Source organism: the organism of the source record quoted next, unplaced genomic scaffold (assembly GCF_019419815.1).
Source record: "Pyrus x bretschneideri cultivar Hongxiangsu unplaced genomic scaffold, Pyrus_bretschneideri_v1 Contig28, whole genome shotgun sequence".
Lineage (NCBI taxonomy): Eukaryota > Viridiplantae > Streptophyta > Magnoliopsida > Rosales > Rosaceae > Pyrus > Pyrus x bretschneideri.
Window position 1 is genome coordinate 1812292 of NW_025999590.1, and position 18972 is coordinate 1831263.

The 18972-nt window shown below is 34.2% G+C and overlaps 1 protein-coding gene across 1 annotated transcript; it reads left to right on the forward strand.

Annotated features, from left to right (window-relative positions):
* The first annotated feature begins 1594 nt into the window (after positions 1 to 1594).
* LOC125479379 (sister chromatid cohesion protein PDS5 homolog C-like) lies at positions 1595 to 8581 on the forward strand. Its single transcript, XM_048588623.1, has 14 exons — positions 1595 to 1909; positions 3209 to 3412; positions 3515 to 3696; positions 3853 to 3979; positions 4062 to 4259; positions 4620 to 4670; positions 4793 to 5710; positions 5805 to 5915; positions 6151 to 6224; positions 6827 to 6878; positions 7048 to 7134; positions 7212 to 7255; positions 7633 to 7707; positions 7784 to 8581. Exons 1-14 carry the CDS (start codon positions 1808 to 1810, stop codon positions 8358 to 8360), a joined length of 2802 nt encoding a protein of 933 aa, XP_048444580.1. The 5' UTR covers positions 1595 to 1807; the 3' UTR covers positions 8361 to 8581.
* Positions 8582 to 18972: the final 10391 nt, after the last annotated feature.

The following is an 18972-nucleotide window of genomic DNA, read 5'->3' on the forward strand; positions in this document are numbered from 1 at the left end:
CCGGGGAGCATTTTTTTTACTTTTCTTTTTATTTATTTTAAATTTTCTGCACCTCCTCTTACCTTTTAGGCTTTGAATTTTTTTGTTTTTTGTTTTTAACGGCTGTGTTAGAGCTAAAAAAATATAATGGGTAAATGAGTTTGAAATTGATTTACGTGTAACACGTAAAAACCAAACTACACCAAAGAGTTTGAAATTCATTTATCTTTAAACTCAAGGTGTTGCGTTGGTATCCCTCCTTCCAAAATTTATTTGTTACTTGTACATAAAAGCTCCAACTTTCTGTTTATACACCACCAAAGCATGACATGCAAGATTATAAACGTTACATGACTGGTGACTTGTTGCGATGTAACAAAATATCCAATAGATTCTAATTAAATTGATGAACAATACTCAGTCGCTCTTGATTTATGTTATGCTACAAACATTAAAAAAAAAATGAATTAATTTTCCAATTCTATAAATAAAATTTTCTTAATAATAGTTTTGGTAATAAAAGTTTCCATAATTGATAGATATATAAGTATATAGAACGACCTCCCTCTCTCCCTAATTACACATGATTTTTTATTATTCATCCCTTTTTCCCGCTCAAAATTTGAAACCTTTATCTTTACTTAGAAATAAGAAATTTAGAATTTGGCTAATATTTGTATCCTTTCTATCTCTAGAACAGGGGATAAAGTTATTCCAACCTGGGAATCCGGGAGATCTCGTGATTATAGTCGTTCATTGTACATCGTGCGGTCATAAATAATTTGAAATTTAAAATTTAAAATTAAATATAAATAATACCTAATGAAAATTGATTATACGATGTACGATGAACGATCATGATCACAGGATCCCCAAGACAAGGATCCGGCTAGAATCATTTTCCCCCCATATATGATCTAGTTTTACATCTTAGTGCTCAACTAATAAATAGAGATTGAGCTTCGCGTCAGAATGAGAATCTCACATGGTGATGACATCATGATTGTTCCAATGATATATTCAATCAAGACAAGGGTAAAAAAGTGGCAATTGTTATATTTTATTTTAAATTAGTCTAATTAATGAGAAAATGAGATTCAAACTCGAATGAACAACATGGAGCATATTCACTCTAACTAATGCAGCTAGCTTTATGCGTGATGCAAATTTCGATCACAAACATTTAGGACTATGATATTTGTAAGAAATTTACTTTAATACGACGATATTAAGTGAGTTAGAGAATTCGAATCGAAGACTCTCAATACAACCATAAACACTCTTAACCACTTCACTTACACATCTCATTGCATAAACAGTTCGACGAATATAATATAATATATTTCAAATGTCGATTCTTTTTTTATCCACTTACCATAAACTTAGAAAATTCTTTCGTTTTCAATAATTTATTCACTTGAGCAAAAATAAAAAAGGTCTTCCCAAGAAAAAGGAAGAGCAGCATCAAATCCTACGGTCCAAGGACGCCAGGTGGTCCCCACAGGAAAGATTCAAAGGCGGATTTGAAATCCGAAATTGAACTCGAATTCACAATCCCGCGGATTCCGAAGGTAAAAATAAAAACCAGAGGGATCCATCGCTCCACGATATTTTATTTTTTAATTGCAAAAAAAATAAAATTCGAATAACTCTCTCTCTCTCTCTCTCTCTCTCTAAAAGGAAAACCCTAACTTTCTCTCTCCAAACAATTTTTGCGATTTCTCTCTCTTCGATTCGTGTGGTTCTGGGTCTTCAATGGTGTGAGATTAGGGCTAGAGCTGCGAGATTGTCAAGGATCTAGAGCAAAGAAACAGGAGAGGGGAGGAAAATGGCGTCGGCAGAGAAGGAGCTCGAGGCACAGCTTACGGAAGCTGGGAATCAGCTCTTGGAACCTCCGTCTTCCGTCGACGACCTCCTTGATGTTCTCGACGTAAGCCCTGATTCCTCTAACAATTTTTGGGTTTTCTTCTTCTCTTCGTATTCTGAAGTATTTGCGTCTCAGTTGCTTTCCTTCCGTGGGTTTTGTTTATTAAACTGAGTACTGTGTGATTATTTGTAAATTTAGTGAAATGGGAATTCAATGTTATTGTTCTGAAACCTTCTGATGTGGGATTCAAGTGGGTTTTAACATTTCCATTTCTTTTCTTATGATTTGTGCTAATTTTTTTCCGCTATTTAAATCCTGGGCTGCATGTTCATGTGTTTGGTATTGCTTGGATTAAGCGTAGATTGGGGCAATACTTTCATATGCCATGCAGGAAGTTCTAGCTAGCTTTTCAAAGCTGGAATTTTGTGTTTTAATGAGGTTGAGGGCGAGGGGTTTGAGTCTCTAGCTCACTTTCCTTTTGAGCTTCTTAGCTACGAGATTCATTATTAATTATCTCTCACTGTGCGGATAGCATGCGGGGTTAAGTCATTAATGACTGAGCTTGAAGAGAAAGACAACGATGCATATCTGCGTTGGTTTATAAATGGTATTCTGCATTTAACAATTACCAAGTTAGCTATAATTTGTTAGAATGACAAAGGGTTTTAGGTGTTTTAAGGTTAGTCTTTATCATATACAGCAAAGGAAGTTAAAATGATCTCCTGATATGTATATGAAGGTAAGTTATTAATGTTCACCATGACTAATAATTCAAATTGAAGGATGACATTTCAAGTTCAATTATGTTTCATTAATGCTTTTGAAGCTGGACATTTAGGATAGAGGAAAGCCATTTCATATGTGGTTTTTGTTCCCTGCTTGCTTAAGCAGGGATTTAGAAGGAGTGTAATGGAAAGATTTTTGGTTGCTTTGAATTACTTTTTCCTAAAAAGGATAATGGTATACACAGGCTTGGCATTACATTTTCCTAAAAAGGTTTTCCTTACATTTCATTTCTACCTCACGTCATGAAATTAAGTTTATGCTTGGCGCATGTGCGCACACACGCATTAAATTTGTTATTTGTACCTTTCCTTAAACAAGGGCATTTATTTATTTTATTTTAAAGTTTGTTGCTGTTGCGTGTTTTCTCTCCGGTTAATGTAGTTTTTTAATAAACTCACTGGTCGTGTTCATTTCTTCTCCTTCTGGTTTCTGATCTAGCTAATTCAAATTTGTCTACACAGTTTTGGCATAGATTGAATTGTAAAATTCTTCTTGTACCAGTGTGTTGTTCTTTCCCCTAATATTGTATTGTTCTTTCCCTAATATTGTATTGTTCTTTTCGTGGTGATATATTAGAGAGTTGAGAATTGTCTATCGAAGGTAGAACAGTCACCTACAACGTCAATGCAAACTGCGCTTTCTCCATCACAGAACGCATTGGTCGCTGAGGAACTTTTCAGGCATCCAAATCCCGATGTCAAAGTTGGTGTTGCAGCTTGCATCAGTGAGATAACAAGAATAACTGCACCTGATGCACCTTATGATGATGAGCAAATGAAGGTAACTGGGATTTAGATCACTAAACTGATTATTTATTTGTAGAGTCTGCTCATGTTACATTTAGAAAAAATTCATTAAACCTTCTAAATTTTATGCATGCAGGAAGTCTTTCATCTTATTGTATCTTCCTTTGAAAATCTACATGACAAGTCTAGCCGATCATACGCAAAGAGGGCTTCGATTCTTGAAACTGTTGCGAAGGTCAGATCGTGTGTGGTGATGTTGGATCTTGAATGTGATGCATTGATCGTTGAAATGTTCCAGCATTTCCTTAAGGCAATAAGGTACAAAGTCATAAGTAGAGTTGGAGTCACCACTTTATGTGTGTATAGACTATAGATACTATATTTATTATTTGTTTCCGCTTGTGGAGTAAAACTTGCCAGCTGATATGTTCTAGAAAACGCAACATTATATATTTGTATTTTTATATATTCCAGGGACTATCACCCAGAGAATGTTTTCTCATCCATGGAGACTATTATGACTCTTGTTCTAGAAGAAAGTGAAGAAGTTTCTGCTGAGCTACTATCTCCCTTATTAGCTAGTGTGAAAAACGACAATGAGGTGAATAATTGTTTTTGATTGACCATTGGTACTTTCTACATCGTTTTATTTGTCAACTTACTAACCATTTATTTCTTTGCAGGATATTCTACCAATTGGACGAAAGTTGGGGGAGAGAGTACTTGAAAGCTGTGCCACTAAACTTAAGGATTACCTGGTAGAAGAAGTAAAAAGCTTGGGCATTGTTTTTGATGATTATAGTAAAGTTGTAGCCTCGATCTGCCAAGAGGCAAGTGATGATGCTGAACAGAATGAAGGCCGTGATGCTGATGGAAATGTGGTAAGATGTTCATAGTTGCAAGGTTAAGACATTTTATACGCATTTCTTTTGTTCATAATGATAATTGTGTAAAACTTCATAGTTTTCTGTTTCCTCAACAAGGTTATCTTTTTGATCCCTGATCCACGCTCTCATTCCTTAACTTGTTCAAAAACATTGGTGTTTATAAATTTGTTTTTTCATTTTCTTCTCTGGGGGGTGGGTGTTGGTCTGGTTACTTTGGTTGTTCTTTCATCCACAGTCAAACAGCCCGTAGTTGGCTGTTGATAACGTTACATTGATTTGTCTTTGTGAACCAAGTCAGCAACTTGGGATTCCTCTCCTCTGCTGTACAACTTGTATTAACTTTTGCTACTGCAGGCTGCCGAGGAGAAGTCAGCAATTAGAGAATCTTCCGATGAGGCAGCCCAGGTGAGTTTCTTCTGTCAATTTCTTCCTTTTTTCTTTCTATTTTATGTACTTTATGCTTCTATTAGGCAGAAATTATATTTGATTGAAGTGGGTTATTTCACAAGTTCTCTTTGTCTTTGCAGGTAGATAAAGAAAAGGCAGAAGCGACAGTTTCTCCTGAACGAATTGATCCAGCTGTTGACAGATCTTCAAAGTTAGTTGTGAACAATGGTAATGCAGAGACTGGTGAAGATGATTCTGTAGCTGAGTCGAATGCCTTGAAGAAGGAAGAGGAGGGTGACAATACTGAGGATCAGAAAGATCCAAACGCATCAAGCAATGGTGAACCTGATAGTTTGGAGACTGAGAAAGCTGCTGATGCAGAACAAATTCCAGAAAAAGCTACCAAAGGAGCAGGGAATTCTGATTTGTCAACAAAATCAACACAACCTTCGGAAAATTGTCAAGCTGATAATGAGGAAGATACCGAGACACAGCCAGAACATAAGAGTAAAACAGAAGATGTTCCCAGCTCACCTCATGAGGATCCTTCTGTGGAGGCAGCTGTGCAATCGGAGAATGAGAAAGTATCTGATGTTAACCTCTCTTCAAAGCTATTGGAAAAGGAACCTGCTGGTGTTGCTTCTCCATCCCCAAGTGAGAGCCTTCCTGATGTAAGTCGCTCCAAAAAGGCTGGAAGGAATAAGAAGAAAGATAGTTCTAATAAGGGGGCTGCACCATTTGCAGATGATGAACACCAAAAGGTTACTGATGGAACCAGTGATTCAGAATTAAAACCAAGTAGACGCTCTGGTAAACAGGCGTCTGCTGGGGTTTCTAATGAGAATAAAAGTCCAACTGTGGTGGAGACATCTAGAAAGGAAAGTGCCACCACAAGCGATTCAGAGGCAAAACAGAAGTCAGCTAAGAAGGTAGATGGGAGCACTAAAACTAGCGATGGGTCTCCTATAAAGCAAGCAGTAGATAAGAGAAAGCGGGGTCGTGGAAAAGTTACTCCGGCAAAGGCTGCAACAAAATCTTCAGCTAAGGATGATGACAAAGTACTTTCCTATTGGCCTTTCAGCTATTCCTTGGACACTGCTAATCGTTTTGATTGTTAAATACAGTTTTAATAAAATCACTGTTGTTATTTAGGAGATGGTGTCAACACCAAAGTCAGCCCCAAAATTAACTAAGGATGAATCTCCCCTGGAGGAGACCCCTAAGACCAATTCAAAGAGGAAGCGTGCTTCAGGAAAAGAGAAGGTATGTATGCTTTGGTCTATGCTACAATTTGTATGTTTTGTTAAAAGAATTGTGTGCTTTCCCCTTGATATTAGGGTTCACTGTTTATGAACGCTAGTGCATATGGCATTCTTCACCTTTTTGCAAGATTTTGGAATATTATTGTTAGTTTTGTTCATTGTGCAGTAGTGGACTTAGGGTGATCAGATATCTATGATTATGCCTTATCTTATATTACTGTTTTCTTCCTATTTAGGAATCTGGTGACAAAGATCATGGTGAGGAGATGGTTGGATCAAAGATTAAAGTTTGGTGGCCAAAAGATCGTACGTAAGTACTGACCTTGCGTTCAGTATTTCCTCAATATATTTCTTGCAATGCTGCAGGAGTCTACACGTGAATGTTTGGATTTCTTAGTTGGTTGTTTTATATATCAAAAATTATTTGGCTTCAAGTTTGCATTTAATAAAATAGTAACTATGTTGCACTATCTGTGTGATTCTACACAACTTAAGTTGCACTATGATTTTGCAATACATGCATCATTCTGCATCTAAACTTGTGTTACCTAGGTGTCTGTTGATAAGTGTAGCATCTTTCTGGAAGCCTTTTAGGGTGTTTGGAAGTTGGCACATATTTTAGAGTCTAAGTTGTGCAGTAGAGATGTTCTACCCTTTTAGCAACTTGTGATGACTTCAGCCTTCGTTTCCTTTTATTCTCATCTATTTTCATTTTCTAGGGGGAGTGGGGATACATGATATCCTGCTAAAGTTTCATTTTAAAATTGGGTTGTTAAAACTACTGCTAGAACTTTTGAATTTTTCCAGAACTATTTATTTTTATTTTTAAAGAACTAGATTAAGGAATTTGTTTATGGTTGTTAAACTTGAATTTTTAGTTTGTCGTTTAATGTTTTATTGACAATTTTACAGGTTTTATGAAGGTGTTGTCGCATACTTTGATTCTGCTAAAAAGAAGCATAAGGTGAGATGCCAACTATGGAAGTCCCCATCCTTATTTTGTACACCTTATTCATTTATGTTTAATCAAATTAATTGCTAAAAAGGATCATCGGTTTTCTGTTACATTTTATTTTGTTTAAAATGAAACTTTATTTACTTAAATTCTTTGTACTTGGTCCATTCTTTCATAGGTATCATATACTGATGGTGATGTTGAAACACTAAATCTTAAAAAAGAGAGGTGGGAGTTTGTAGCAGATGACCCTGACTCGGATGAGGTAAAGTCGCTCTCATTCTTTTGCTACATTAAAGCATTCCATACTCAATTTTTGTGCTGAGACATTTCTGTTGACAGGAGCAAGGTACTGATCAATTGAGTCATGATGCTTCTTCTGACGTGTACGTACTATTTACCTTTGATGTGTACATTACATATACGACTTTAACATTAGTCTGTAAACTAGTTACTGGATTATTGTCTGCATCATGCCGTAGGTTGAATGTCATATCCAGATTATGTTATCACATCTTTGTATCCTACTGAATTTCTGATGATTGTCGCCCCTTGTGTACTTAGTTTGTTAACATGTCATGGACTTGTCTTGAATTTTTTTTCTATTTGATGATTAATCATTGTTTAGGATTTAACATAAAATCCGCAATACCGGAGTTTTCATTTCCTGGAGTGGTCTGTAAAGTTTTGCTTCAATTATTTTGCATGTTTGTTTTTTGAGAGTTGTGATCATATCCTCTTTAATGTTTTGCTGTGCAACCAGGCCTTTGAAGAAGAAAGTGAAAAAAACTCCTGATGACTCGACTAAGAAGGAAAAGATGGACACTTCGCCCAAATCGTGAGTGCGATTTTTGTTACTTAAAAGTTGATGCCATTATATATGTAGTTTTCTAAATTCAAGTCAAATCTTATAGGGGTGGAGGAGCTTCCTCCAGCAAATCAAAAGGTGCAACAGCTAAATTTGATCGCAAATTGAAAGAAGGCAGTAAAGCTGATAGCAAATCCAAAGGTGGTTCTGGAAAATCAGATGACGAACGTATTGGAAAATTAAAGGATCACACTCCAAAAAGTAGTGGTAAATCGGTTGATGTTGCTCAGAAGACATCCAGTAAATCGAAGAACAATGATACCCATACGCCTAAAAGCACCAAATCCAAGGAAGATGACAGCACCGCACAAAAAGCACAAAAAGCTTCCAAGTCCAAGCAAGACACACAGAAGGCTGGGAAGTCAAATCAGAGCACATTAAAGACTGCCTCCGTTTCCAAGGGTAAATCGTCTGCTAGCAGCGGGAAAGCAAACGCCAACGGTACGGGCAAGGCAAAAGCTGCTTCAAAACCGACTAAAGAAGATGAGGATATGAAGGAAGCCTCAAGTGATTCTGAGAAAGCGCCAGAAAGCACACCAAAGGGGAAGTCCCCAACGTTAGCCAAGGTACTTGCAAGTGAGACCAAGTCCGGTAAGAAGCGGCGAAGAGGAAGCAAAAGTTAATCGTCTAGTCTCGCCTGTGACCGTGCCCGTGATTTAGTTTTTCCATCATTATTGGAATGATTCCCAGATTTGTGGCTAGATTTGTTATATTTGCGTTCGATAGCCTAGCGTATGTTGGTTTGTAGGGGTAACGTAGTTTTCTGTTTATGTCGATGTTCTAGACGGAATTAATGGCTGACGGTAGAGAAACTTTCGAGCTAGTTCCATTTCATCTTCCTCTACTGACCGTCTCATCTTTTAATCGCCTTTTTAAGCTTCCGTTGGCGAGCTCCAGCCTCCGGTGCTGCTCAGAGTTTGATGTTGGTCTGAGATTTTGTGGTTTTATTTGTAAATTATGATGGCCAATCCAATTCGCCTAATAGTATTCGTCGGAAGTTGGTTTGGGCAGAGTTTCTGCATTTTTTCACCTAAAACTTTGAATCTGCTGTGCATGGAGTATATATATCTTCTTACCGTAGATATTCTTAAGATCAGGTGCCCGTACAAGGATTTACATGTAGCGTTTTGTGCCAATAAAATAAATGAGTTTCTGTTCTCATGTCTTTGTTTTATTAACATGAGAAACAATATTGACGATGTATCGGTGTCATGTAAGTTCTTCCGTACAGAAAGTGGGATGCGGTGCTTTTTGTGCGGTTAGACGACATGCAGTTTGGACGCCCGCATATAAGAATTTCTTCCTTCTTTCTTATTGGACTGCATCTGAATTTCATTGCATAATGAAGCGCGTTACAATATGCAAATCAAAGCGAAAGGATGAACGAGTTTGGGCCTCTAACGGTCGCATCTAATTCAGATATTGCAAGTTGGACTTTTCATGTAGGAAATAAAATCGAAACATTTTTTAAAGAGATTTTAACAAAAAATCATATTTTTACACTAAAAAGTCATTTATAGTACTATTCACTTTACTCTTTATTTTGTTCTTATCGTTAAAACTCAAAATTTTCAAATCATTTTCATTAGTTTTTTTTTTTTTTTTTTTTTTTTTTTTTTTTTTTTTAGGGAAACAAACGGGTAGTTTTAGAGAGATTACTTATTTAAATTATATAATGTGGTTGTTGATAATTAGATTATTACTTAAGTGTTGATTTACGTTATTAATGTCACATCATATGGTTTACAAATTTAGCATAAAAAGTTGGTTTATCTAGCATTCGAAACGAATCTAACCATCTTTTGATCTCATCCAATTTATATAACTAGCATATGCCTCACAGTGAGTGAAAATATTTTTTTATTTATGTTTTAAAATGGAAGGAGGGAGGGAGAAAAAGTGGAACGTGGAAGTGGGGAAAGAAGTTTTTATTTTCATTTTTTAATTTTCAAATTAAAAGGTGTTAGAATCACCTTTGGGTGAAAATTAAAATAAATAAAAAAATGTAAAATGTAGTTTGTGTAAATTTACTTTGCGGCCCATAATTTTATTTGTGGTAGAAAAATAAATTGTTTTTTGGAAAAATTAGTTTCTGGTCATTAGTTTCTAATGTTCATTGACTAAAACCTTATCATTTTTTAGATTTTAATCAAAGTCCCTAGCATTAATATATTAATGAATTACATGTAAGTTACATAATTTTTATAAAAAAAAAAAAATAGTAATTGATTTAACGTTTTAATATTCACACCCTTATTTAACTCCTAATTAATTTTCAATTCAAACATTTCCCAAATAAAAAAAATAAAATTAGAATAAGTTTGTACCCATTAAATTTTTATAAAAAAATTTAATTTTTTAATCTTATATGTATCAATTCTTTAATTTACCAATTTGTTAAAAATGTACCATTTTTTAATTTAAAATGTACCCATTTTTTATATAAAATTTCATTCAATCTTTTCTCTAATCTATTTTTTAAACTTATATGGGTATATTCTATTTCATTGATTTGAGAATGTATCCATGTCAAGTTTAATAGAAGAAATTTAATAATGTTATTAAGGTTCTTTTTTTTTTTTTTTTTTCGTGCTTTTGAAAAATGTACCCATGCTTTGGTACAATAATTTTTTGGTTAGTTTTGATGAACGTATCCATGTACACACACACACACACACACACACACACACACACACACACACAATATATTGGATAGTATAATTCATCTTTAATATTTTTAATCCCATAAAATATGAGTTTTATTTAAAATCTCATTAATATAAATAACTACAAATTTCTTTTTAATTTAAAAATATAATAACCTACATAGAAATACATTATTACATTAATGTTAGGGACTTCGATCAAAAACTAAAAACCACAAAGGTTTCAGTCAAAGAACATTGGTAGTTAGGGACTGCATCCAAAGTGTCCCTTGTTTTTTCACTCTCTTTAGTTGACAAAGAGAATTTTATTAATATATAGTTTAGATAATTAAGGATTTTGACCTTTCATGCTCCACCCAACAAAACCCAAAAAAAAAAAAAAAAGAGAGATTTTTTTTTTTGTCAAATGATATTAGATTAGATATTAGGTTAGCCACCGACGAGATTCGAATTTATGGTATCATGTAAGGGCTCAACCTTTTTCACAACTATAGTAAAGGTAACTTGCAAAACAAGAGAGAAATTGACTCTACTATTTTGTTTGGGCTTATTCCTCTTTTGTGCCATCGTGGCAAGTTCAGACTCCATCTTCTCATATAAGCCCCCATGTCAAGTTGCCATACTATTTGCCTACTTTATCAAAGTTTATGCCACTCGCACGTTTACTTTCTCTATGTACAAAGGTCAAATATTCATGTTTAGGTCACTCAATTCTTTCATGTACTAATATGCATATTGGGAGCGAATTTGCTCTTAAGATTGAGAATATATTCTTGTGTTCATGGAACTTGATTTCTTCATATGTTAACTAATGTGTTGAGAGAAAATTAGCACTTCAATCAGGAGTATATCCCCTTGTGTTTAGTACTGAGACAAAATCAGCTCTTTGGAGTTTATACCCTTGTCCTTGTGTTCATATGTTAACACTTAAGTATTAGGAGAAAATCTGCTGAGCCAAATTGTTCATGAGATTGATATAACTTTTCACTTTGGTCATTGAGATTTAAAATTGATAGAAGTGGTTCCTGAGTTTGTCCACTGATAATCATTTCGGTCATTTAAATATTCTCAACTTTTTAACAGATATTTTTTACATAAGGACCAAAATGACAGATGTAGACAAATTCAAGGACCAAATTTATTGATCTTAAATATTACGAACCAAAATTAGGAGTTATTCCAATTTAAGGGACCATTTTAGCTAAAAAAACTTATATTCTTTTATGTTTTCTCTTTAGTTTCTTCATATGCTAACTTACGTATTAAGAAAAAAAAATCTGCTATTCAATAAAGAATATATCCCTTTGTGTTTCTGTCATTGGTTTCTTCATATTTTGAATGCTCTACTCCTACTTGGAGAAATTATTGATTGGAAAGGCCTTATAACTTCAGTGTGCATTGTAATGATATCCCCCCGCAATCTACTGGTCATCTATTTGTCCCCCACTTAAGGTAGTAGTTTTTGGGAAATTAGTAGCTTGGAAATTGTTGGTGCTTGTGGAAACTTAAATTCTCAAGTCCCTTTCGCCAGATGCTGTGTATTTCTGGCTCTCTTATCCCTGCACCTGACAATTTTGGCCAAATGTTACTGCAAAGGTGCAATGTGTATGGGAAAAGGATACTCGTCGGATCATTTTCCTAAGGATCTTATGAATCTTATGATCGTAACCGTTCATCGTACATCATGCAGTTAAAAATCATTTCAAATTTAAAATTTAAAATTAAATATAAATGGTACTTAACGATAACTGACCGCACGATGTACGATGAACGATCACGATCACGGAATTCCTAGAATCCCTAGGAAAAGAATCCATCGAGGATAATTTTCCATGTATCTGTTTACCAAAAAAAAAAAAGGTGCGATGTATCTTTAAAGAAAGGGCCACAAAACACTTAAAAAGAAGGTTCATGTAGCAAAGGTGACTTTCCTTTTGTCATCTAGTCAAATCTTTATGTTCTTTAATTCAAAAAACAACTTGTATATGTCACGAGTACACCGTCAATATAACTTCTCATGACATGAAACTGGTAGGGTCTTTACAAACACTGTATACCGATAGACTTTCTACAGACACTGTATGCATCTAGCCCTAGATTCAACCACCAAAATAGCTCACACACAAATGAATCTTAAAATATATCCAAAACCTTATTGGCTTATATGTTTTCCCAACTAATTTCCTTTCCAAAATATGAATACTAGCATGAGCGTTCGCACTAATGTAAAAAGCGCAATAATGATAACCCTAGTTATGTTCAATCTTAGCATGCAGATGGGATACTCTGCATTTCTACGCATGGGTATAGGATTGGCATGTATCACACAATTGACAATATGAGGAGTAGATCAATTTCTTATAAGTTGTTACATGATTTGGTCTCTCATCAATGTGGGATTTTGTCCTCACATTCTCACTTGCCCCTCAAGTGAGGCGAATTTTCAAGTCTAATGCGTGGACAATACAAATTGGGTGACGTGGAGCATGTGTGACCGTTGGATTTCACAAGTGGGCCAACCTGCTCTAATACCATGAAAGAAGTTGAGGTTATGTCATAAAACTAATTGGCAATATGGGAGAAGTAGCTCAACTCCTTATAAGCTCGTACATTATTAATTATTTGATCCCTCACCGATGTGGGACTTTATCATCACATTCTCACAAAATAACATTATGGTGTGTATAGACAGAGATCAATCAACAACTTTGTTGGGTGCTTAACTTTGTTATTATTATAAGGGAAATGAAGCTAACACAGTATTTTTCTTCTTTTGCACACTTTTACTAATTTCTTTCTTGACTTCTCTTTGATTTTTTAAATTTAAAATTCAAAAATAAAGAGAGGTGTGTAGATAAACAAATGGAGGCATAAAATTAAACAAAGATTAGACCCTAAGTGATCGTGGTCATGGTCACATTTTAATATTTTCACGTACGTACGAAGGAGGAACTATTAGAACTAAACAAAGATTAAGGATTCCATTTGTAACTGAACATGAAGGTTAAGGGTTCCACTTGCATCTGCACATTGCATTACTGACAGTTGACACATGGGGTTGGGTTGCAAGTCGCACTTTGTGAAGATTCCTAGACAAATATTAGCCATCAACTGTGGGGATGGCAATTGGGAAACAAAAGGTTTCTTAATTATATATCTTTTATCTGTCCTATTTTGATTTGATTCTGTATGCGTGCGTGCGTGTGTGTGTGTGTGTGTGTGTGTGTAAACAATATAAGTTTAAGTATTCACAGTTGACTTGAATGATAATTTGAGGGTGGGGATGGGCAGTGATAGATTATGCTATACTTGGAACAAAAGGAGGTCCTCACACATTTTACAAGTCACAACACATATCAATATTAATGGTTATTGTTTTACCTTATTCAGTAATGGTTATCTTTAGGACTGAAGTAGACATTCATCATCTGATTGAAATCTCACATTTTTTTTTTACGAAAATGATATTTGCACATTTTTTTTGTTGATAACAAAGCATAAGCATGAAAAAAAAAAAGAGATTACATAAGAATATCATGAGGTCACGAGATCCTTGCTATATATCACATTATTTTTCTTCTTTTACCCATATATAAGATTACATAAGAATATTACGAGATCATAAGACCCTAGCTATACTCATATACAAAAGCATAGTTGATTCGTTGTAGTATTTAACCTTTACTAGGCCATATGTTGCTTTTGTGTTTAATTCAGTTTGCCAATTCATAACTTTCACACCAACTGAAATTTATTTTGGAGCTGTCAAGAAAATCGTTAGGTACCTTCAAGGCACAATCCATAGTGCTATTGTGTCTTTTGCAGATATAGTGGCCAATCTCACTACATTTTCATATTCTAAGTGGCTGCAGATCTTAACACTGGACTTGGAAGTGACCTACATTCCCACTGATGATCACGCAGCATATGTGTTAAATGAGGGTCTTCATAGTCATTCATTTGTTAGACATTGTTACAATCTCAAGTTCGAAAATTCCAGCTAAGATAGAGGGGAGATGTTGAATATAGTTGACTGCTGCCACCTCATCAAAAGTCTGTTAGTGTTGCCACACCATAAAAAATCTGTTAGAAGTTTGTTAAATCTGTTAGTGTTGTTAGAAGCTCTTGTGTTTGCTTAAGAGCTACGAAGGCTTTCATGCTTTATATAAATGAACAGAGTCATTTGTAATCATCATCTTATGTTTGCTTAAGAGCTACACCGGCTCTCATTTCTCTGCTTCTTCTTTTCTCTCTGGTTTTCTCTTTCATTTTCCTCCATATACTTTCTGTGTTCAATTCTGCAAATTGAAGAAGTTAAGGTTCTATCATAAAACCAATTGACAATATGGGAAATAGCTCAACCTCTTATAAACCCATGCAAGGTCCCTCCTCTCATAAATGTGGGACTCATTCTCAACACACCCCCTCACGTGTGGCGAATTTTCAAGCCTAACATGTGGACAACACAACAGGGTGACGTAAAGCGCGTGTGGCCGTTTGGCTCAATATGAGGAATTGCCTAACCTCTTATAAGTCCATGCAAGGTCCCTCCTCTCATCAATGTGAGACTCATTCTCAATACGCCCCTTCACGTGTGACGAATTTTCAAGCCTAACACATGGACAACACAACGGGATGATGTAAAGTGTGCGTGGCTGTTTGGCTTCACACTTGGGACAACCTGCTTTGATACCATAAAGAATTTAAGGTTCTACCATAAAACCAATATGGGAGTAGCTCAACCTCTTATAAGCCCATGTAAGGTCCCTCCTCTCATTAATATGAGACTCATTCTCAACACATATTTGATATTTGTTAATAAATTGATCACTTTTTAAAGAGATCTAGACCGTATATATTAACTTAACTCAATTGCTATGAGCTTAATTATTTTTTTGAAGCCAGCTTAATTACATTTACGGACAAAATCGAATAAAAATGTTCTTTGACATTTTGTATGGGGACAACTTGAAATTCCGAGTGGTCCATGAATGATGAGTGAAGTCCCCCTAAATGTGGTTAAACTAATACAAGTATTTAAATGGAAGGAAAGGAAAGTTAGATGGTCCATGCATGGTCGGGGAGGACATTAGCCACTTTAAAAAAGAAACTTTCTTCCTATTGTATTATGATATACGTTCTGTCCGTGTTTCAGGCATACTAAAAAATCTATTGGCTTTAAGGGCGCGTTCTGTCTTTCCCATAGATATATGCACCAATTCTTTCCTGTATGTTGTGCAGTAATTGACTACCTTTAGTTTACCAACGTGCATAGTAATTGCAGATCACTTGCTAGCTCATTACTAAATACATTTTTCATTTTTCTCAAGTATGTATTTAAAGGAGACATGAGTTTAGTTTAATTGATTAGAGTAGTGTGCTCTACTTTTTAGATCAAATTTTGAATCCCACTTATTTTACTTTAGATGAATTTAGTGTAATTATATACATTTAACAATATTTCAGTTTTGTTCTTACTTTTGGTCGCACCTCTTTTCTTTTCCGATGATGTTAACCCAAATAATTCCGAAAATTATAACAAAATTTCGGGGCAGAGATGCTGCAGAAAGACAAAATGGACAATAATCAAGAGTATATATTTTCGCTTTGTTTGTGAGTATTTGAAATTGGAATAACTTTTTCAGCATTTTCACTTGTAGGATTTTTTATTTTATTTTATTAAGCCACAAGCAAATGAATGAATATTTAGCCAAAAAATGTGAGTGAAGTGAATAAATATTCTACCTAAACAAGGATATAGAAAATTTCATCCTGTACAGCTTAAACAGAAACACCAAATACTAGTTTTAATATAAAATTCGAAATTGATTAAACCAACTACATTTTTTCCTTATTACTAAAAAAAAAAAATTAGCATGATTATGCGAATTTCTTCTAAAAAGTATTTAAGAAACCGTAGCATCATATATATATGATTCATTCGACTAGGATTAGAACGGGACTTTATTTGGCAAAATATATTCCTTGAATGGGAATGATACTGATTGGTCCCCGTCAACCACACGATGGCACTAATTAACAACATAAGCCTTAACACAATTTTAACGTGTTAGTTCTTGGTCACACGATATCTTCTGCAGTATTATTTGCATTGCTTCCTGCAGGCTATTCTAGGACCGATTTATAATTTTTACTTTTTGTGGAAGAGCCGAATTAATTTGTTTATTTGCATAAGTAATATTAGGCGAAAAAAGAATTAAGCATAAGAGTATAATTATTTCCTACTACTGAAATACAAGTCCTTTGCAACTTATTTCTACTATCATTAGTTATCTTGGTAGGTGATTCTTACGGGTGACATGTTAACTAGGAGATGATGAATTTGGACTTCATATACTTTAAACAATTTTTCTCTTTCAACAATTGTTGGATATGGAATTGAAATCGAACTTCTTTTAACAAATTGCAAATTGAAAGCCAGAATTTGAGTTTTAAGATTTAGGAATATGTAAGGAAAAAAAATTCATACATACCATTATTTGTAATCCAAATATGAATAAGAGTTTTGCATTAGTGAAAATAAACTCGTAGTGTATGATTTGTAAACATAAAATTTTACGGTATTTCAAAGTATTCTTTATTTTTAAAATTTTAACTGTTAGCTTTTGGTTAATGTATGGCTCAAATGAGTTAAGGGTAAGGATTGGAGATCAGAAAGTACTAAAGAGCGACTGCTTTCGCTAGTTAGGGTCTATCTTGCAAAAGAACGGAGAGTTGGATTGGAAGAGTGCATCCGGCGTGTTGTGTGACAGTCGTATGCCACTGAAGCTCAAGGGAAAATTTTATAGGACAGCAATAAGGCCATCAATGCTTTATGGCACGAATTGTTGGGCAGTGAAGCATCAACACGTACATAAAATGGGTGTAGCAGAGATGAGAATGCTTCGTTGGATGTGTGGGCACACGAGAAAAGATAATATTAGGAATGAGGATATCCGAGGTAAAGTAGGAGTAGTTGAAATTGAAGGAAAGATGAGAGAAAATTGGTTACGGTGGTTTGGACATGTGAAACGAAGGTCTATTGACGCTTCAGTTAGAAGATGTGATTACATGACAGAGGTTCAAGGCCGAATGGATAGAGGAAGACATAGGAAAAACTTTGGAAGAGACTCTAAGAAAATACTTAGAGTACTTGGATCTAACGGAAGACGTAGCACACAACCGAGTGCAATGACATTCTAAGATTCATACAATCAATCCCATTTAGTAGAAAAGGCTTTATTGTTTGTTGTTGTAGCAGCTTTTAGTTAATGTATCTTTAATTAAGTATGAATCTAAAAGTTAAAAACCTCAAGTTTAGAACAAATTAAGATTCTTGGCTCCACAAACTAGAGAGGAACTCATCTTCAAAATAGTTCTTGATCAATACGTAGAATTTCTTACTTGTGATTGAAATGATTTATATTATAAAATACTTTGTAAATTTGTTTAGGGTAAACTGTCAACTTAGTTCTTAAATTATCACTTCAATGAAAATTAGGTCCTTAAACTATGTTTTCAGAAAAATCGGTTCTTAAATTATAAAAATCTGCCAATTACATCCCTAATATTAGATTCGAAGTTACTATATTCAATTTTTTGTCAATTTGAATCATGTTTCTTGCATGTGATACACATTGGAAATTTTTCATAAAGAAATAGTGTTTGGAGTTAACTTTGGAGGGTAAATTGGATGTAGATTCGCAACCTATATGAAATGTTAAGGGCTTATAGACGAGAAAATGACGATATTACACTCTAAAGTGTGTAAAGTGACTTAAGTTAACAATAAATTGGATAAAATAACTTTGAATATAATAGTAATGATGAAATTAGTAATTTTTAATGAATTTAGAGACTTATTTTACTGAAAAATAATTTAGAGACCTAATTTTCACCTAAGTAATAGTTCATGGACTAAATGGGCAGATTGCCCTTTTTTTAATAGAAAATCAATTAAAATTTAACAATTCAATTGTAGTAGATTAGGTAGACGATTCGAATACTTTTATTAATTTTATGCATCTTTAATTAACTATGAATCTAAAAGTTAAAAACCTCAAGTATAGAACTAAGATACTTGACTCCACAAATTATGAAGGAACTGCTTCTCAAAATAGTTCGTGGTCAATACACATAATTTTTTGCTTGTGATCAAAATAATTCATATTATAAAACACTTGGTAAAATTTACTTTAATAGAAAATTAATTAAAATTCAACGAATCAATTGTAGCAAATTAAGTAGACGATTCAAATACCTCTATTAATTTTGACTATAGAGTTTTATACACTTGATTTCGATGACTAAATGATGTTAAATTTTATTATTTAAATTTTTTTTATATTGTGATTTATAATTTGAATAATTACCATCGCAAGTAGAGAGTATAGTAATTATTCATTGTAAGTAGAAAGTACTGTAAATAGGTAACAAATAAATTTAAACAGATAAATAGAGAAATGGGGAGCCATATTTATCTGGATCTAGAAGTATAATCTCTGTTTAAATTTGTTAAAGACAGTAGTTAGTGCTTGATTGATCATTTAGACCATCTTCAAAGAACAAC